Genomic DNA, 23,088 nt, shown 5'->3' with positions numbered 1-23,088 from the left:
TAATAAGACCCCAGCCCTTGACATATGAGTGCGTGGCACGTGCTAGAGGGGAAGAAGAATTCCAGCTGAATTCTTCATCCTTCCCAACTCCATCAGATATCGGAAGTCTAGGGCTTTCCAAGATCAAGCCAAGAACCCTAAATCCCTACTATAAATGATAAATCTCTCTCTCCATTGGACTCCACCACCAAAATCCCAAGCAAATCACCACCAGTTTCAATCTTTTTCACAGCTTTTTCTCTTGGACTTTTGGTCAAAAAAAGCTTACCAGAATCACTTTTTTTGGTCTTGCTGGACCAAGGTAGCCACCCTCTATCTTCTTCTCCTTCTTTTCCCAATCTTTTACTCATCTTCGTTGCTCGATTAGGTCCGACGAGTTGCGGAATTAAGCATGAATAAGATCTCCCCTATTTCATGTCTTCCCTTCCTTTCTTTATTTCGGCTCCACCGACGAACATCGGCCAAGGTTGTGGTAGGGGTTGCCACCGTGGCTATTGGCAGGCACCACCTTGGGTCGCTAGCACTTGGTTTTTCCTCCGCATGGGAGCTTGAGAAGTAGAAAGGGATGAAGTTGGGGCGGTCCCCTGTTTGAGCAAAGAAGAAAGAAAGAAACAAAGAGAGAGAGAGAGGGAAAAAGAGAGATAAAGAAAGTGAGAGAGGGATCCAATCTTTTAATGAACCTAATCCATTGATTGAACTCAATCTAATTGAGTCTGGGTCAATCTGAATCGTATAGATTTGACTTAAAAATTGACCCAAATCTCGACCTAGATCTGGGCCAGGCGATAGACTTCTTCTATTCATCTTAATTTTTCTTGTATTGAGGGCTAATAAAGCTTATTTGTTCATACCAAAGCCTTAATCACTGGAAGAACAGCAGATATAGAGATCAAGCTAAGAAAATCATAAAATTTTAGATCTAAACTAGGATTTTGATCTAGATCGAGAGGAACACAGATCTAAGGATCCGATCATATACCAAAGATCATGACTTCTGGATTGACTCACAGTAAGTTTTCTTTTATCTTTTGATTATTTTTATGAATATTCATATGTTTAAAATTTAGATTTTATATATAAAAAATTATTAAAATATTTATAAATTATTAAAATTTGAATGTATGTATTTATGTATGCAAAATAATTTAAAAATATTGGATCAAGCATGGTGTCACTTCTATATGATACAAAATTTGAAAAGAGGTGATTTTCTTATTTTAACATTATATGATTTTTGAAAAAAAAATTATACATATTCATCTTTGCATGAATTTTTGAATAAAAATTATTTTGTTGCTATTTTGGATGATGTAAAAATTTGAGTTGATACTATTATGAAATTAAGTATGATTGTTTATGAGAAATTGATTATGATAAAATTATGAAAAAAATTCTCTAGTTTAACTATGACTCAGGTCAAACCAACAAAACTGATCGTTGGCCACACGTCAAAAATATGTTTCTTCTGGATCCAGCCAGTCAGGACTGATCGCTGGCAAAGCTAGTTCTTTTAGACCTAGCCAGTCGAGGCTGATCACTAGCACATATTGATGCAGCACATATATATATTTCAAAACTAGTCTCTTTGCCTTATCACAAGACTAATTGTGGTATGTGAATCAAAGGTAGTTTCTTTTGGGTTTAACCAATCAGGACTGATCGCTAGCACTCGATGATGCATCACATGTTTGTTATTCAGGGGCTAGTCTCTCTTGGATCTTGTCACGAAACTGATCGTGGCCATAGTTATCAAAGACAGAGAAAGAATTTTTAGATTTTTACTAATATGTATGATATGTTTCAAAAAAAATTATGTTATTATATATTACTATTAAATTATTATATTTTTAAAAAATTAATTGTACTTGATCTCTCAAAAATATTGATAACTTACTAAATCCATAAAGCTCATCCTCTCTTTTCTATTTTTTTTCAGATCTAGAAGATTCTATTAGGCTTAAGATCGAGCAGTGAGGAGCATAAGATTTTAGAAGATTTTTCTTAATTTGTTTTTGAATAAATGTTTGATCTTGATTATGATGAGGTATTAATGAACTGTATTTTATATTTATAAAAATTATTGGATTTGATTTCACCACTATCTAAGTTGGATTAATGACTGAGGAAAAGGCAAACCTGGCATATTCTTTAAGACCTTATCTTAAGGAGTGTGCAGCCATTACATGCTCGATCTTAGTGCTGGATTCGAAGCATGATAGAGTGGTATTAGAGTATAGGTTAAAGATCATGAGAACTTAGGTTAGTGAGAGTAGGGTAGAATTAGGATTTTGATTGAATATCTGAAAATAATTATCGGTACTAGAAGTTCAATGAATATTGATTTTATTTTATGGCTATAAATTGAGTTTCTCAAAACTTTGCTTTGGATAAGCATATAGTATTTGTATGGTCAGAGTTCTAATTAAATGTACCAGACCTAGTTCTAGGAAAAATAGCATCATGACTAAATAATTGATATATAAAGATATATTTTGAGTAATATAGATGAGTTGTATTATATTGCATTAGCATTGGATTTATTTTGAGAATTTAATCTCTATATAATTATAAAATGTGATAGCAACCTTAAATTTATTGAAAATTATTTTGAAGTAGAAGACTGGTTATTTTAAAGAGAATAGAAAGAAGATAATCAATTGATTGCTCGAAGATATTATGAGTGAAGAAGACTTCATGATCATGGCAAAATTTCATTAAATAATGGAAGGACATTTTATAAATAGTTATCGAAAATAATTTTTTTTACTTAATATTTTGATTAGAATTTCTAAAGTTGACTTGCCTCTCTAATTATGATGCTTTAGCAAGTGTTACAAAATCATGATGAATAAGTTAGGAGTTGATTTTCTCAAAAGAGATTGATTTTGAATTGTCAAGGTAATCTAGAGATGGTTTAACTTAAATCAAGATTTAGAAGTTAATATCTTGATCAAATAATGATACGAATATGATAATTATCTCGAGGTATAATTATGATCTAATATACTTGACAATAAAATTTTTGCTTGAATTTTATATAATTTAATCTGGATCATTAAGAAACTTTGGAAAAGGTTGATTTACATAGTGGAAGTGTAGTGGTTTGAGTCATTAAAAATTGATCAAAAATATTGATTGTGGTTGGTAATATAACATTATGGAAGATATGATCCTCCAACAAAAGAAACTTTTATTCATAAAAAAAATATAAATACTATAGATTCTCAAATTAGTCATGATGTAACTATATTAGTTGTGCTAAAAAAAAATTTAACCATCTTATATCTAATATTAGTTGATTATTAATTAAATTTGATCTATTTATCAAGTATCTGAATAGATTCAGTGTGATTTATTATGTCCTTATGATCTTAACTCCAACATAGGAATCATGATATCGATACCTTATCTTTTCAAATTTAATTTTTATGTTTCAATTATGAGATCATTTTTATAATTATGATGGATCATTATTTTCTAAAGTTATTACTACATAATTATGATCATTTTCATAGTAATCTAACGTGTTGATTTTAAATCAAGATGGGCTATTGCCTTTTATGAAATCAAAACTTCATCACGGTGTGTGTGCCAAATTCATTCCAAACTCTATTCCAAATATAATTGATTTTGATAATCAATCTCGCTGTAAGGGTTTTGCATCCAATTGATTCTAACTCAATCTTAAATGAACATGCATTTATCTTAAATACTGCTAATTTTATTTAATCTATATCTTAATCTTAAATGCGATGGAAAGATTTTGATCGCATTGAATTTGATCTAGAGATGAAATCTTTGATTGCATAACAAAGGGGCAAAATTTCATAACTAACATGGAGGTGCTGAATTGTAAAATATTCTTGCAAAGAGTCCGTGCTTTGGTATAGAAATGTGCATGAGCATTATGGTTGACTTGAAGGATCGGATTGCTTGCGGGCATTTTCATAATGTGGTTATGTGTTCAATGTGATAGAAATGCCAAGCCAAGTTGGATAAAATATGACACGTAGAATTAGACATAGGATGAGTATAGATAGATAAACACTAAGGACATTGGGGTGTAGATCTATAATGATTGTGGTATATATTATCTTCATGAGTTTGACTAAATCTTATAATTATGTGTGAAAATATCACTTAGGAATAATGATTTGTAGGGTTGATATATGATGGACAATCTGTGGATCATGCAATGATTAGTTGGATGATAATTTAAAGTAATTTCAAGAGGATTAATCATAAAATTTTATTGTGCATTGTGATTAATAATTTGATCATTAATTGTTTAAATAAATTGCATGCCCAAATTTGATATGGGAGAATATTGTAATATTGCTCTTGATTTTGAAATTAATTATTTAGTGGCAAGATAAAGATTTATTCATAAAATATTATTTAAGGTTGGACTAAGAAAATCATTTATGGTATTTGATTGGATTTTCCTTGGAGGTTTATATAGGAATGTGGATCATGTACAAAGCTTGCATGTTAATAAAAATATATTTGAAGATATTGCAAAGAAGTTTATTTCTTATTGAAGAACTTGATTATAAAGTGTAGAATATTTATTTGATGGAATCTTTGATTATCATTTTTGAATCCAAATAATAAATCTTATTTATTTCTATCGAAGACTATATGGTATATATAAAACTTCAGTTCAATGATTGTATATTAAGTTGATCGAGAGATTTTCTACCACTATGATTGAGGTTGTTAATGAATTCATTTATTGCTATCTTTAAATCAAGATAAAATTGTAATTTAAAATTTTGTGTTTGTGAACTAATTTAGATCCTTTTGCTTTGTTATTGAGGTTCTTGATAAAAATCTAGTATTGCATGGAGAATTAGTTTTGAGAGGCTTGCATGATTGTTATGAAAAGATTTTGATAGATATTGAAGATCTCAACAGAAAAAATTTTAAAAAAGATGATTGAGTTAGTTTTACAGATATATTTTGATATAAGTCCTAACTTGTCGAAACATCAGAAGATTTTTCTTAACAATTTTACTTATAGGATTTTGATTTTCAATTGTCTAAAGGAATTGACAAGAGAAATAAGATTTAAATGATGGTTTTGAATGTATTGTTGAACTCAAGGGTTAATCAATATGGTTATGCTCCAAGCAAAATCAAGGATGAGAATCGAAAGTTCATCTTTGGCTTTGTTTGGAATGTAGAGTTTTATATCTTCCCCTCAATAGTATAGAGATCTTGATCGAAATTATTTCATAAATCTAAAAAATTTTGATAGTTTAAATCAAAGTACACAGCGAAAGTATAGTGATCTAGATTATTTTAAACTAGTTAGCAATATTTCATTGGTAGGTCCCCTATATACCCTACTAAGAAAATTTTTAGCATATTAAGTCTAGGATGAGTGGATTATCGATACATGATCTTATGATTGATCGATCAAGTCAAGAGAAATTGATATTTAGTAAGAAACTTAGTATCCTTATCTAGAATTAAGATGTTGATTTTCATTATAGGAAATGAATGATTCTAATTGAGATCAACTCTTGAGGTATTGACCTATCTTTTACAGAATGATTAAGAATATCGAAAGATTGAGGATGAGATTCGAATTGTGAATCTCTATCTTCTGAAAGCATAGGTAAGAATAATTTCGAGAATGAAACTATTTTAAGGAGGGTAGAATGTAACAATCTGAGCTTTAGGCCTTTTAGGCTAGTCTAATGAGACCCCAGCCCTTGTCTTATGAGTGCGTGGCACGTGCTAGAAGAGAAGAAGAATTCAGGTGGGATTCTTCTTCCTTCCCGACTCCATCGAACATCAAAACTCTAGGGTTTTCCAAGATCAAGCCAAAAACCCTAAATCCCTACTATAAATTGTAGATCTCTCCTCCATTGGACTCCACCACCAAAATCCCAAGCAAATCACCGTTGGTTTCAATCTTTTTCACAACATTTTCTCTTGGACTTTTGGCCAGAAAAAGCTCATCGGAATCACTTTTTTTGGCCTTGCTGGACCAAGGTAGCCACCCTCCATCTTTTTCTCCTTTTTTCCCCAGTATTTTACTTATCTTCATTGCTTGATTAGGTTCGATGAGTCACTGGATTAAGCATGAATAGGATCTCCCCTATTTCATGTCTTCCATTCCTTTATTTATTTCAGCTCCATCGACGAACATTGGCCAAGGTTGTGGTCAGGGTTGCCACCATGGCTGTCGACAGGCACCACCTTGGGTCGTCGGCACTTGATTTTTCCTCTGCATGGGAGCTTAAGAAGAAGAGAGGGATGAAGTGGGGGCGATCCTCTATTTGAGCAAAGAAAAAAGAAAGAAAGAAAGAGAGAGAGAGGGAGAAAGAGAGCGACCTAATCTTTTAATGAACCTAATCTATTGATTGAACTCAATCTAATTGAGTCTAGATCAATCCAAATCATATAGATCTGACTTGAGAATTGACCCAAATGTCGACCCAGATCCGGATCAGGCTGAGAGACTCTTTCTATTCATCTTAATTTTTTCTGAATTAAGGGCTAATAAAGCTTATTTGTTCATACTAGAGCCTTAATCATCAGAAAAACACCGGATATAGAGATCGGATTAAAAAGATCATAGAATTTTGGATCTAATCTAGGATTTTGATCTAGATCGAGAGGAACACAGATCTGAGGATCAGATCATGTACCAAAGATCATGACTTTTGGATTCGACTAACAGTATGTTTTTTTTTATCTTTGAATAATTTTTATACATATTCATTTGTTTAAAATTTAGATTTTGTATATAAAAAAATTTATTAAAATACTTAAAAATTACTAAAGTTTGAATGTATGTATTTATGCATGAAAAATAATTTAAAAATATTAGATCAAGCATGGTGTCACCTCTGCATGATATAAAATTTGGAAAGAGATGATTTTTTTTATTTTAATATTGCATAATTTTTGAAAAAAATTATACATGTTCATCTTTGTATGAATTTTTGAATAAAAATTATTTTATTACCTATTTTAAAGGATGTAAAAATTTGAGTTAATATTATTATGAAATTAAGTATGATTATTTATGAGAAATTGGTTATGATGAAATTACGAGAAAAACTTTCTAGTTTGACTATAATTTGGATCTAGCCAGTAGAAGTGATCGTTGGCCACATATTAGAAATATGTTTCTTCCGAACCTAGCCAATCGGAACTGATCGCTGGCATATGTTGATGTGTCACGTATATAGTTTCAAAACTAATCTCTTTGTCTTATTACGGGACTAATCGTGACCGTATGAATTAGAGCTAGTTCCTTTTGGACCTAGCCAGTCGAGACTAATCGCTGGCACACGATGATGCATCACATATTTGTTATTCAAAAATCAGTCTCTCTCAGACCTTGTCACAGGCCTGATCGTGGCCATAGTCATCAAAGACTCAGAGAGAATTTTTGGATTTTTACCGATAAGCATGACATATTTCGAAAAAAAATTATGTTATTATATATTACTGTTAAATTATTATATTTTTAAAAAAATAATTATGCTTGATCTCTCAAATATATTGATAACTTACTGAGCCTATAAAGCTCAACCCTTCCTTTTTTATATTTCTTAGATTTAGAAGATTCTATTAAACTTAGAACCGTACAATGAAGAGCATAGGATTTTAAAGAATTTTATTTAATTTATTTTTGAATAAATATTTGATCTTGATTATGATGAGGTATTAATGAACTATATTTTATATTTATAAAAATTATTCGATTTGCTTTTACCATTGTTTGAGTTGGATTAATGACTGAGAAAGATAGATCTGATATTTTTTTAGGATATCCAATTTTAGTGCTAGATTCGAGATGTGACAAGATTGATATAATTAACGCAATGACCACGTTGCTGGGATCCTCAGAAAAAAGAAAAAAAAAATTAGATATCAACGGAACGCAGGATATATAAAATCCAGTCTTTCCAACATTATTTCCAAAGATTAATTATTTTTTAATTTTTCTGGACCAGGGGTTCCTCAACTGTTTCTTTTTTTTTTTTTTTAGTTGACACATCATTATCCTGCTATCATTGTCGGGGATTCCAAATAAAAGGTAGAAGAAGAAATGGACGAAACAAATGTTGAAATCTTATCTACGAAATATAAAATATAATGCCACATATTAACGATAAACTACTAACAAGAAAGCTAATAATATCATTATCTTTTTCAGCAGAAAACTAATAATATCATTATCACATGTTGAAATCTGAATAGAATAAGACCATAAATAACTCAACTGGACTTATTCTACCGGGTATGGTGGAAATCATATCTTCAAAACACATGCCCATCATATTTTGATGTTCTTGATCATTCAAAACTGATAACACAAAATTGCAGCACTAGCCACGTAATATATTCCAGCAACTCAATTTACATCAAAAGAATATATGATAGCATTCATATGTAGTGACTATTTCAGTACTCAACTTTTATTAAACCAAAGGCAGCGTAAGTATATAAAGTGGTACCCAAAATTGACAACAAAAAAGCTCTCTTGTTGTCACAAGCAATTAATTTTCAATTAAATCAAGGAAAGGAAATAGGAATGGTGTGTAATGAAATACGAGTTGTAAATATGCCCGGGAAGTGATCCAGTTGTAGTCTACCCAGGCTGTCTCATAAAATAAATGGGTTAGCTTTGCTTCTTTCCCCAGCTCAGATACAACTGGAGTCCCTCCCAAAGATGAATCGCCTTGTCCAGTCGCCAATGACCAGAAGCCTTGTGCGCCAACTGACTTGCTTACTAAATGCGGTGAGAAACAAAAAGAGCATTAGCGCCCACCAGAAGAAGTGCATGCAAACTTCAAAAATAATATGGTGAGAAGCTAATTGCCCTGAGAATTTGGCACAGCATAAAAAAGCACGAAGCATGCATCATCAAACATTGATGCAAATGAAAGAAACATAAATGCGATATACCTTGCATATATAGAGTACCAAAGCCACTGGGTGCTGTGGCCTATAGAAATCCAGTCTCCGGGCAGCTGGGCAGCCGTTTGTTCTCCACCCAATGGAGCAAATTGACCAAGATGTTTATATCTAATGCCAAAAATTAAAAATTAAACAGCATATAAATAAAAAAAGAAATACGAATTTATATCATTCCATTCAGAATTTCTTGCTAAATCAAAAGCAATCAAGGTTTTTCGCAGGAATACCCTCCGGACACTTATGTAAATTTTATTGGTCCTCCCATTTCACCCATTCATACAAATAACAAGTTAATGAAGTCAAGTCGCAGTTCTATTGCATAAGCACAACGTAGGGTTTCACGATTTTTTTATGAACTATGTGTCGTGGACTTCCTGGAATTCTGATAAGCTTAAGACGCATCAGACAACCATAAAGCACCTGACCTCTTTAAGACAGCAATCTTGAGATTCCAGATGCTTCTTGCTTTATAGCAAAAGCCTTAAAAATATATTCTTACACAAAATACGAAGTTAATTCATTGTGATTTTAATATTTCATGCCTTAAACTTCTAGCATTTCCTTTTCTTTTCTTTTCTTTTCCATTTTGTTAGAAGTCAGTGATATGAGCAATCACAATTCTAACGAGACGTTTTCGGATGGCAAAGATATACTAAGTTATTTCACTGCAATTTTAAGAACACATGCCTTCAATCTCTCTTTCCCTCTCTGTGTGTGTCTCTGTGTGTGTGTGTGTATAATATCCAATGGATAAATGTAATTACCCATAGATAGAGATAGAGATGTCTTCCCAATGATTGATAGATATACCAGGGAGATAGTTTGGCAAGCAAGATCTAATAGAAATGAAGCTGCCTTCAACAGGAGAAACACACACACACACACACACACATATATATATATATATATGTATATGTATGCCTTAAAGGTGCATATGTATTTATGTGCGTATACATTTCAAAAAAAAAGTATGTACGTACGTACGTATAGAGCTCAAGATCTCCACTTAGATCCAGTCAGGTCTACATTAGATGACGGAGATCCCACATCAATGATCTGAGGTATTAACATGGAATGTCTTCCATTGAAGTTCTTGATTGTTGGATAGAAAAAGTGAACATGGAAAGATTTAAAATAAGAAGAGTGAAACATAATTCTGAAAATTTCTGCTGCTCCAAGCAGAAATATTTAATTTCATGATTTTAGATGTTCCTGAAATCTAAACGTCCAAGACAAAACATTCCACACACAAAAAAGATCATGATTAGTAATTTCAAAAATCATAAAATTCATGATTTTTCAAAGCATTGAAAAGCACCTTAAGACTGCTGCTATGTTTCCGTAAGACCGACCACCCAGTACAATACATAGGGTTTTGGTTATTAATTTTGAGACTAAGATGCCAACTTTGTCTTTTGTGTTGCATGAAGAACATGATTTGCAGCCATTCTAAGAGTTTTTCAGAAAGATGAAGCATTTTCCTTAAATAAAAATATAGTTGTTGTCCAGTACGAAATAATTAGAAAAGGTGTAAATATTCAGATATGTAATGTGTGATCAGCTACAAGAACGTCTAAAAGGTGTTCAACGAAAAGCGATGCAAGTTCATATGCTGCTTCCTTTTTCATTTTGATTACATAAAGCAACTATAAACACAGCAATAACAGAAGCATGAAGGAAATAGATAGCTACCGAAAGGGGTGAAACCGATGACGACCCTGTCCTCTGATACGAAGAGGACCTTCAGGGTGTTCTTCACAGATCTTCATCTTGTTAAAGCATTGAGCGAGATAATTACCTTGTTGTGCAGCAACCTGTAACACAATGACACGGGAGAAGCTTTTTGCAGAATCTTCCAGAGGATGTTTCCCATAAATAAACTGTAAAAATCTTTTTACTCCAGTTCTGTCACCCACGTTAGTTATAATAATTAAGAAAATTACCTGAGCTGTTGCAGGAAGCATCTTGACCTGTGAGTCCACATGAGCAAGAGCTTTCTTGAACTCTTCTATGTCCAGTTCTTTAGATTCTTTGAGGAGACTTCCTTCTGCATCCCTCAGGAGATCTACAAAGTTCTTCATCTGTTTGCTCTTCAGATAAAGTTCCACCTGAGGATACCTTTCACAGATGTCCCCTAGAACATCTTTGATTTCTTTCAAAGTTAATGTTCCAGAACAATCCACGTCTGCAACCCTAAAAATTTCAGAGACATCTTCCTGAAAGCATTTTTTTCATGAAGTAGACATCAATAACCAGAAATTATTTTAGTTCATAAATAATATGCACTGCATGTAACCAAAATATGTCGATTCTCAGTTACGGTTGAATAATAGTCCACCTAACTAGTGATTTTAATTGCTTCACTGACATTTGCACAATATAAAAGCCTAAAGAGAGCCTCTTGAGCTAGAAAGTATGCATACGGATGATCAAACACTTCAAACTACACCTTCAAACAAACAATTTAGTCCTCGTGGAGTTATTTAGGTGGCGAATATGTATTGCAAGATTTTAATGTAAACATGGGTACTATAGAGGTTAAGGTCATATACTGGCTAGTCTATGAGATTGATTGCATTGACCAAACAATCGGAATTAAAAGCCCTTTATATTATTCTCTCTTGTACACTTCAATAGTAAGTGCAACCCAGAGAAAAATTGCCCTGGGCATAAAATATTGGTCATACCATAATGCCATAAGATGTTATCGACAACAGACTATCACAATGTGAGAAGCATGGCACCATTATGAATGTCATGGTGAATGTTGACTGAACAAGCAAACACAAGTTTAGAAATACACACATCGAAATAAGCTTGCATGGTAAGTAACAAAGTTGGAGCTGCCAAAGTTAGTTAACTGGTTAGAGTTGTCTATGAACATAATACATGATCTACCGTACACACAAACAAAAAGAAAATGAACTGCGGAGGAGAAGATTGGCAATCTCACATAGGCTGAAAAGTCATATGCCATATGCCATAAGATGTTATAGACAATAGACTATCACAATGTGAGAAGCATGGCAGCATTATGAATGTCATGGTGGATGTTGACTAAACAAGCAAACACAAGTTTAGAAATACATACATCGAAATCAGCTTGCATAGTAAGTAACAAAGTTGGAGCTGCCAAAGTCAGTTAAATGGTTGGAGTTGTCTATGAACATAATACATGATCCACCGTACACACAAACAAAAAGAAAATGAACTTTGGAGGAGAAGATTAGCAATTTCACATTGGCTGAAAAGTCAAATGCTTCATTATGTAGTAAGGCAAGGTAATACATATATAAGAACATCATGGAAAAGCACAAGAGTATTGAATAAGAATCAGGGAAGAACCAAATTAGATGGTTCAGCATGACCATGCTATATAAGGGGTCCAGAATACAGGAAATAGAAAAAATGGATGGTAAAGACCTGAGTGGAATGACAAGTACTTTAGATAGATAATTTGGCAAATATTGGACCTTATGTAATACAGGAGTGTTGAAGATAACTTCTAATTTGTAAAAAATAATTATCTCTAGTTATTACATGTGTAATAGTCGGATCATTCAGATGGCAAATAATTCAAAGTTCAGACAAAATCAGCTCAAACAGATGTGACCCCAAACTAAGGGCTTATCTACTTGCTAACAAAATAATTTTAGCAAATGACAACAAAATACCAACATTAGGTTGCACATACCATGACCTTTCTTTGGCTTATAGTGGCACAGTCACCAAGTGCATAAACCCCATCAGAATTACAGACTCTGAGCCATTCATCTGTTGCTAATACACGCCTATTGCCCTAAAAGTATGAAAAGAAATTTGATTAGAAAAACCAGAGAGCATAACTTCTGAGTAAGCACCAGTCAATATATATTGCACAAAACAAATTCACAAAAAATGTCGAAGCATGAGTCTGGACAAATCAACCTGACCAACTTGTTTCATGAAGTCCAATATGACAGGACGGGTCCCAATACCAGTTGACCAAACAGCCATCCCATAGGGTACATTTATCTCTCCGGTAGCGTTATTTGTCATAGTGATGGCCTTATCAGTCACCTTCACAACCCGAAAATTTGTTTTCACTTCAATACCGTCTCGCTGGAACTTCTCTTCAGCAAATTTAGTGATTCTTTTGTCAAACCTATGTCATTAATGCTACAACATGTGAAGACAATTTCTGGATGCTAGATGAGGGACTAGTACAAAAAGAAGACAGAATTTGCAAAACATGTAAAATAAACATACAGAATTTGAACAATTTCGATAAATACGGTAGAGGACATCTTTCCATATATGATTCTTAATTATATGACCTTATCAAAATTTACGCCCAGTGCCATCTGGGACTCTCAATCATTAACATAATCAAAGCCATCTCACATCAAGAAAGGGACTCAGCTATAGAGCACAACTCAAGGCTGAGAACGCCCCATGGAAGGATTAGGAAAATTTAAAGATCACAAATCAACCTGATGTCAACCTCAGATATCTGATGCCAAATTGCTGGCCAAGGCAGATTTGGGCAAGAGAGATCAATCGGAGACTCCATGAAAACTGCATTTACGAGACTATGCCATGATGTACCTAATGCTCTTCATCAGGAAGTTTTTGGATGGCAGTAAATAGAAATTCATTTTACCATGTTTTTTCTAAAGATTCAGATCATTAGACAGAAAAGGCGAGAAAGATCCTGATGGTAAGTTTTGACATATGCTTATGGATGGCTATAGAACTAGAACCAGAAGTCCTGAAGCAATTTCCAACTATATCTAAAAATAAAATATCAGTTTATACCAAAGATACATTAGTTAGGTAATATAAAACTATAACAAAAAATGGCAATACTAATAAAAGAAGACATCAAAAAATTCAGGTAAACTAAGATTGGGAAAGCCCCCAACTCAACATTATCTAAGTTGTTTACTTCCAAATTTAATTATTACAAGGCTTTATATTTGTTATGAAGAAAAACCCTTCCACATGCTAATTACTTACAAAGTCACAGTGCAGATTGTTCTAGTCATGTGTTAAGGAAAATCAGATTATTCACCACAAAGCTGCAATGAAACCATATTAAGGTCTGTTCATCACCATTAGATATATCCAATTGAGAACAACTTGATGGAGATTCATTGACATGATGATGGACATGAGCAAAAATGTCTGAAGAACAGCTCACAAGAAGAAGTTGACAGATTTTTGTCAATACGAGTGGAATGCCTTGAACTTTTGCCATAAAATTAAGCAGTTGTTTTTCTGATACTTATTACTGGCAACTGTATCAAGATGGCAAATATTTTCATGTAGAATTAGTATGCTTTAACATTGTAACCACAATCAAGTCCATTTTAAAAGAATTTCAGCAGAATTACATACTATCATCCATCTAATTGCACTTAAATGTCGTAAATCATCTCAATGGCATCCTTAATTATTTTTTCATTCCTCTTATTTAATAAACAGAAATGTGCAACCTTCGTTTTATAGTGTCATTTTTAATGGAAATATAAGGCAATCTTGGTGAGTAAACTTTATAGAACTGGTGACAATGGGAATTGACAGCTTTCATGCACCTGACAAATAAAAGAAATCTATACTTTTAGATAACAAATAGGAGAAAGATCCTAAAGGCGTCTAAATTAAACAAAACAAAGTGATCAAGCACTCAAGAAAAATGATGAATGAAAATAAAAAATATAAGAAACATCAAGAGTTATATGCACATCCAGTTTCATGGACTCCCAGTGATATGACAATCAAAAAATGCAGTATTGCACAAAGCTTGGTCTTACATGGTTAAAATATGCTCGCCAGCCTCAATTACAGATATTCTCACCAAGTCTTTAAGGGTAGGATACAACTTAGCCAGATCTTCAATGACAAAGTCATGCAACTCTGCAGCAAATTCCACACCAGTTGGACCACCACCAACAATGACAAAATGAAGATTTTTCCTTCTCTCTTCTTCACTAAGATTTGGAAGACTGGCGTTTTCAAAACAGTTCATCACACTCCTTCGAATTTTCTGAGCATCCTCTACTTCCTGCACAAAGATGTCTACTTTTATTAAAAGTATATTTTCGCTGAAGATGAATTTCAACAATTCAAAAGGAGGAAAAGTCATGAATGCAGAAGATGTCACGTAAAACAAGTAACAGCATATTTCCCCCAATTTTTTTTTAAAAAAAAAGGTAACAATGACATAACTTGGATTGAATTGTTACATCTACAATCAGCTAATTAACAAAAGCCAGATGATATGGTAAAGAAATAATGGAAAGGCATGTTGTAGTGAGACTTTGCACAAACGATCTTGGCATGTGAGGTTCCATCTTGCAGTATATATACTGAAGACGAACTAGTTCTGAAGTTTCTAAGTGTCATATTTATTCTTAGTACCAAACCTTAGTACACTCCGCTATCATTTTATGCGAAACAAGTAAAACCACATAGTTGTCTCTTTTTGTTTTGCCCTTTTATTGAGAGGGAGAATACCATATAGGAATTTTAATTTGCTGACAATGAATAGGGACGCACCTTCAGAAAATGACAATGCTCCACCACACCTGGGGTGTTAAATGTATTCGGCTTAGCACCAAGTGCAATAACCAAGTAGTCATAATCGACTGTAAATTCACCATTTCCATCCTTGTCTGTTCCAATATTAGATCGGCAGTGGACTTTCTTCTTTACCGGATCAATCTTAAAACATTCAGCTTCCCAAAATCTAACTCCACCTTTCTGCAAAGAAATAATTGAACTGCTGTTTAATTCTTCAACCGGGGGAAATTATTTCTTAAAAGAGACAGGTGCCAAGTAAAACTCAAGTATGGCAGCATAATAACTTTTGTCAAATCAACATCATTATAAAAGGATCTCAACTCCAAGATATTTGCTTTTTTGCTTGCAATCAACAAAATTATATAAATTTTTTAAATAAGAAACATCTTGGTGCTTATAATAAAATCCATCCACTCCTACCTTTCTGACGATATTGCGGATTGGCTCAACAATGCTACGTGGTTCCACTGTCCCACATGTGATGCTTGGCAGCAAAGGAGTAAAGGCAAAATAATTACGAGGTGATACCACCTGCACGTCATACAAGGAGGCGTCCAGATTTTTCAAGAAACTCGTGCCAGCCCACCCAGTTCCAAGGACGACCAACTTTTTCTTTCCAGATACTTGAGATGATTCAACATCATGGTCTGATTTTGCATCGGCATATGCCACAATACCTCCACTACTGAGAGAGGGGAAAATAAGATGTATAAAAACGTAAGCAAGAATAACAGACAGATGTGACAGCATCCAAAATTACAAAGCTAACAATGTATAATAGACTCGATTAGGTTTTCCTTTGAAAGGCTAAAAATACGGAAGTCAATGACAATGATATAAATCATAGTATTCACTTTCGACAAAACAACAGAAAGAAATATCCAGTCAGGCTATTAAGTATCTCTAGAATGATGTCCTGTGATTTAAAAGAATTAAACTAGCATGTGGTAACCATTAAATGACCATTTCACAGTAGGAAAAATAATAAATTTAAGATTCTATAAACTATGATTACACTAACTAAAATGATGATTTATTTTCAGAATTTATCAGTCTTCTCTCTCAGCTTTGAAACCAGCAGTAGTTTAAAAGTGCCTCTGCATGCTGTTTTCTTCTTTTATAGGATGGAAATGATAAACCTCTGCGAGATTCATGCTATTGTCAAATTCATCTTTCAACCACATTGGCCTCATTGTGCTTTTTATGGAAGTGAGTAACGATTAAGCGCCGGATGCCTTTGTTCAAAATCATACTCTTCAATGTGATTCTTTAACAATTGAGTTTACCTGTCATCTGCAAGTCATGACAATAAGCATTGCAGAAAGGCACCCTTTGCAACTGAAAATCTGTAACAAGAAGCAAGAAGAACACTAGAAATTTATTGAGCGGAAAAGAAACTGTAATGGATATCTAAATAAGGATAGAAATACCCATTTTCTTTTTTTTATATATAGGGTGTAGTCACAGGAATTTGTTCTGTACTGATTAATTATTCAACTATGAACTACATTACTGTCAAAGTTTAGCCACTTACAGATGCTTGCCTGTTTGGAATATAACTGCCTCCTAACAAAATGGTAATTAATGTTGCTGTCCGATTTGTCCTCACCTGCAAAAGCTCTATGCTTGAACAGAAAATCATTTTTGACATACTTCCCAATCTATACTCATCTGCAAAAGGTCAACATGAGCAGAATGATCACATTGATATTAATCCAAGAACCACTTCAGTGTGCAATATTCCCTTTTTTCCTCAAAATAACGCTCCACAATATACTGGACAGCAATTTCTATAAACCAGCTTCAAAACATTAACTGCAAACTGGAAAGGACAAATTTTGATGTTCCTAGATATATTAGAAATAATTGAATTGTGGAACCTGCTAATAACCCTATCTCCCGTAAAGAATCATCTGTATGAAATAAAATGCTCACATACAACCTTCATCTGGGATGATGGATGAGAGAATGGAAATGTCTCATAATCTTTGAACAATCACAATAGTCCATAATCCTCTATTAAACATGTATTGAATCTAACTTGTGGGTTGTCGCATAATCAACAGATAATGGGTAGGCCTACTATTGGGCTGGGCTAGGCCAGGGAACCAGGCGTGAAAGTTTTCTCAAAACGATATAAAACCAGGCCCTGCAAGCCAGCCCATTGCTGCCTCGATATTTAATCGGCAGCTACAAGCCTACACCGCTTCCTCGTCATAAAGCATGGGCACTCTGTCGTACAGAAACCATGGTTAGGTAATCATTGTCCCTAATAATTGATTTCAAATTTGCAAACTAAAGGCGACGTTAGATATCACAAAGGATCTGCAGAAGATGCCTCACGGGAAAATTCATGAACATTACAATTTGTGGATCTTTCTCCATAACATAAACTGTCAAAATGCTGCATCACATTGCATAGAAATTATTAACCTTGAAAGCTTCAGTCGATAGATTCTCGTTAATTTCCAAACAGACTACATAAATCTTGGCCTTTCTTGTCACAAATCCAAGCCAATTCCTCATCAAAGGCACTGCAGTCACTCAATTCGTACCATCAACTCTGTTAGTCCATATTTTCAACCAGAATATTAAGAAATCTCAGTCAGTAATGTAAGCAAACCTTGTCCTCAGAATTTCAATGGATAGCATAACCAAGCTAGAATTTCTTCACAATTTTTTTCTCATTAATCATAAATAACACGTAACAATCACAAAAAAAAATAATAATAATAAAGGCATAATCAAAGCACTTCAAGAAGACATGCTCTTCATCTACTTCCCAAACCTTTAGCAAACCATAGAAATAACTCTACATCACAGTAAGTTCCCATCCTTCGTCACGGATCAATAGTAAAACGTTGCCAACGCTAACATGAATCCCTTCGTAACCATTCAAGGAACAATATATCAAATCATAACATACTTTTGACTAGCACAAGTAATTCTTAATCCCCTAGTCTTCACCATCATGTACGAATCAAGTTTATTAAAAAAAAAGAAATAAGATCCATCTACCACATTAATTTGAGATTGCTGAGTTCCATCAATCACAACAAAGAAGAAAAAAACGAAAATTCAGAAAAAAAAAAAAAAGAAAAACATGAAAAGGAATTCTAGTACCTTCAACGCAAGCAAACGATTGAAGACATTCTAATGAAATCTAATCTAGGTGCAAAACGCTGAAATAAACAAACAACTGAGATGTGGAGAGAATGTAAGCAGAAAAAAAGCCAGCCAAATCGCATCAAACGAAGAGAAAAAGCAATGCTGACATCTAGGGTTCAAGAAAACCGAATCAAGAAGCGTAAAAAGATCGAAACAGAGATAAGCACGAAGGACAAAAGAAGATCGAAAGAACCTGACAGCAACGACAACGATAAGCTTCGAGAAGGCCCGACTATGATGGAGCGCTTGAGAGGCCCGATCGAAGAAAGATGCCGCAAACCTCATCGTCCCTCCTACGAGAGATCTGAATACAGAGATAGAAGGAAAGAAGAAAATAAAAAGAGAAACAGAGCAAGAGAGGGGACGGGGAGAGGGAGGAGAAGGTATGGCGGTTTTAGTGCTAGGAGGAGCATTTAGAGTGGGACACGCGGCCTCCAGCGAGAGGTCCAGGAACCGTTCTTTTCGCCTGGTTTTTGTCCCAGTTCTTTGTCATAAATGTATTCCATGATTTTGGGAGTTGTACCCCATCGTGTGCCTTAGACGGAGCCACATTGTTGGAGAGAGAAAGTGAGTCGAACGGGGGAGAACGTTTTAAGAACTGAAGCGGTTATGTATCACTTGCTCTGAAGGCTTGAAAGTGACGTTTTCGGGTTGGCCTTGTCAAACGAGAAAGAATGCCCGCGGAGTTGCAGGAGAAAACGGCAAGGTTTGCATCATGGGCGAATTTTAGATGAACGTGGATTTCGAATTTCAGTAATATTAATTATTATATTTAATACATACAGATAATATTATAATAAAATTATTAAAAATTTTAATAGATATATTTAGTATGATAATCATATTATCAATAATATAAAATTAAATTTTTAAAATACTTCCAATATTTTTGTTCTGATGCGCTTCTTTCTCCTTGATGATAAGCAGCTAGAGTAGCATGGATGTGGTGATGATGTGAAGAAGTGGCAGATCAGAGAATATGGAGAACCGTGCGCACGAAAGGAGGGGGTGGGCATGTATAGAGAAACCACGGGTTGCTGAACGGGAGAGAGATGGAGGAGTCACGAGTAGGCAGCAAGACAGAGGAGTCACGAACAGACAAAGGGGGATGGAGGAGTCACGAGCAAGGGGGCACATGCAGAGAGTCACGGATGGTATCGAGGGAGGGGATTGGGGGGATGGGAGGGGGAGAGTCAGACGATAGATTTTGTATGATTTTTTTTAAGAATAATTTTGTTTAAAATTTTTATTATAAAATTTCTAAAGAAGTGATAATCTAGATAGTCACCCCTCCTCAAAACTATCTAGATTGCCTCATGAAAGGTAATGTAGATTGTCAAGATAATTTAGATTGCCATCCACAATATATATACTGAACATAGCAATCCAATGGACTCATTTTAAATTATCATCTATTTGGATAGATTGTCAGCTATAAAACGTAACTTTAGAAAATTACATAGTAACAGTTTGATCAACTTGAAGAATACGTGCAATGAAGAGAGAGAATATGCACCAACTTCAATTCCTGATTGAACCAAAACTAAAATATATTCTCATTTTTTTTAATATTATTATTGCGGTGGCTGCTGTTGTCGTTATTTTAAGAAAAAAAATGAATTATTTGCAAAAGAAAGGTCAGCTAATTAAGGATATTTTCTATTACTTATGAATTATTAAATAATTTTTAAAAAAATTTCCACCAAAACTTTTAACAATTTTTTTGCACAGAATGAATAAATAAGTGAAAAATAGTTCACACATGGTGCATTAGTGATGAAGTCTTAGGGAAGTGAAACTTTGTTGGCTTGAAAATTAGGAATTTAGAATTCTAGATTTGTTGGCTAAAAAATTAGGAATTTAGAATTCTAGAAATTCACCATGTTTTCAGCTACCATAAATATATAAAGAATATATGTAAGAAGTGGGTACACAAAAATTACCCTATTTTTGATTTCTACAACAAACAAATATGCTTGCAATATTCTATTTCACAGGAAATATTATCTTGATTCTTTGTTTGGACTTACATTTTTAGGCACATACACAAGTCAAGGTGGCTAGCCCGTAGAAGCTAATCTTATATAGTTTAAATCAATTTGCTTGAATATAATGACTGAAGATTCCAGACCTGCTTCATTATTCAGACCAATCAATTAAGTAGTGCTGAATTTCTTGCTTTATTTCTCACACATGGGTTTTGTATCATAAGGTTTGTCCAAAATACAAATAGAAAAGAAAAAAAGAAAGAATTAGCCTTCATTATGTTACTATGGAAGGTACCAATGAACTTGAAATGGTCCTTTAGAACTATGGTCCATTCCTTCAATACTCAAAATTGTTATGTCCGACTTGTATGGTGTTTCTCAACATTTTAAACTACCTGTCGACCTTACCATGATGATGGATGTGGTCAATGGTAGAGGATTCAGAATGTGATACAGTATATCTCACTTCTTCTGTTACCAGCATCTCATATAGGAGCAAGACTCAAGGCACATCTTTAACCTTTAGAGGCAAGAAAGATGCCACATTATACATGCTCATGGATTATGGACCCATGGAATGTTTTCCTTTGGACTCTGTGTCGGTTGATGGGTCGATATACTTTTTCAGGCTGATACCTCAGTACTTGTACTTCATTTTGGACCTTTCTGTTTGGTTCTTTTGGAGGATACTTACATTTTGGAGCTGACTATTTTATCACTATTACTTCACTGTCCTTGTTAATGTGTCACCCTTTGTCTATTTCGTTATTGTATTTGTATCTGTTCTTCCTGCTTTCCTTGCTAAAGCAGAGATTTTGTTATGGTCAACGTATCCCAGTCCGATACCCTTCTCTATGTTGCACTTATGTAACTTTCTTTTACTCTTTGCAATATAGAAGACTTCTTCTTTACCAAAAATAAAAAAAAAAAAAAAAAAGAAAGGTAAGAAAGATGCCTACCGTCAATTTCAAGAGCCACTCGAACTCCAAGCACCAGCAAGTTAATCTCTCAACCTCTATGCACGCGCAATTCAAACCTATCGTTCGCCTGAATTTCATGTGTGAACGATTTGGATCTTCACTTCACATGCAGAAGTGGAGCCAATCCACTATACCTGGAAAAATCCTCCACCATTAAGAAAAACTTTGGTTCCTAAAATCTTATAAGAGGGCCAGATCAAGCACTCTGGACATATATGTAATCAAAGAAGATGACTGGCATCCAATATTAATAGTGTCATACATCGAACCCAACATTCAGATCGATTATGTTACACGGCCATACGAATCCTAGAGCAATATCCTAGAGATCATGCAAAATCTAAATAAATAAATCTAAAAAAATAGTACCGAAAGAATTATAAAATTTCAATCATATTTATTAAATCAAATTAATCCATCTTTATTGAATAATGTTCACAAGATTACAATATTTATTTGATATTAGAAAATCAACTAACTAACTAATTAGGACTTCATTGCTTGAACTCAATGCCTAATCCGATCGATGCTATGCTTCCTACAAGTCGGAAAAAAAGGTAAGCTTTTTAGTGCAATAAGAATTTTTCATATTCATACCGGCACAAATATAAAATATTTTTTTTAAATATATATAACTGATAGCAAAATAATAAAATTTATATACTATCAATTTGATAGTTGAATAATGTCATCACATATAACTCTATTAAATATGTCATATATCACAAATCAACTATTCTATTCAATAATAATTCAATGAAATTATTTATCATTAACTGATTAATACAGTTTTAATCCAGATAATATTATTATTCTGGCCATGGCCTCCAATTCGAGGATCAAGGAGAGACCCGAAGGTCTCCTGTTTTAAAACCCACGGGAAGAAAAGAAAAAAAAAGAAAAAAAAAAGTAAAAGAAGAAATGAAAAGAAAAAAGGAGAGAAAAAAAAAAGAGAGATATTCTTTCTCTCTCTTTTCTCTCTCCTTTCTCTCTTCCTAGACTTCTACTTCTTCTCTCTAGAAAGTCCAACTTTCTCTCTCTATTTTTTCTCTCTAAAAAACTTTACTTGCTCTCTCTATAAGTTTCTCTCTCTAAAGTGTCTCTTTTTGATTATATATTTTCTAAGATTTTTTAGATTTTAAAAAAGATCCTCTAATAGTCCTGATAGATCCTCGTGAAGAGATTTTGCCGTTGACTGTTGAATAGTTTGCCAGTCCCCATCTTAATCTGATCAAGCATCATAAAATTTCATCTTCAATTGCATATCGTAGCATCCTATCTTGACTCTTGATTTGTAGTTGATTAATTTAATATCCTAAATTAGACCGACTTGATGTCAGGTGCTACTGCATAGCCAGCCACCTTGTGAAGATTTAGAATTTTTATTTTGAAATTATGATTAAGTTTGATAAAAGTATGATTTTGGGTATTAGGTTTTAAAA

At 33.7% G+C, this 23,088-nt stretch overlaps 1 protein-coding gene across 1 annotated transcript; it reads right to left on the bottom strand.

The window, feature by feature from the left end:
- Nucleotides 1-8,379: 8,379 nt before the first annotated feature.
- LOC105032734 (external alternative NAD(P)H-ubiquinone oxidoreductase B2, mitochondrial) lies at nt 8,380-19,024 on the bottom strand. The gene is made up of 10 exons (XM_010907267.3): nt 18,872-19,024; nt 15,931-16,195; nt 15,487-15,690; nt 14,742-14,992; nt 12,874-13,090; nt 12,641-12,745; nt 10,890-11,162; nt 10,639-10,760; nt 8,935-9,054; nt 8,380-8,758 (listed from the first exon to the last, which is right to left on the bottom strand). Exons 1-10 carry the CDS (start codon nt 18,961-18,963, stop codon nt 8,671-8,673), a joined length of 1,737 nt encoding a protein of 578 aa, XP_010905569.1. The 5' UTR covers nt 18,964-19,024; the 3' UTR covers nt 8,380-8,670.
- Nucleotides 19,025-23,088: the final 4,064 nt, after the last annotated feature.

The sequence above is a fragment of the Elaeis guineensis genome, chromosome 6, assembly GCF_000442705.2.
Source record: "Elaeis guineensis isolate ETL-2024a chromosome 6, EG11, whole genome shotgun sequence".
NCBI lineage: Eukaryota > Viridiplantae > Streptophyta > Magnoliopsida > Arecales > Arecaceae > Elaeis > Elaeis guineensis.
The sequence above is the reverse complement of the archived record's forward strand: the minus strand, read 5'-3'. Positions and strand labels throughout refer to the sequence as shown.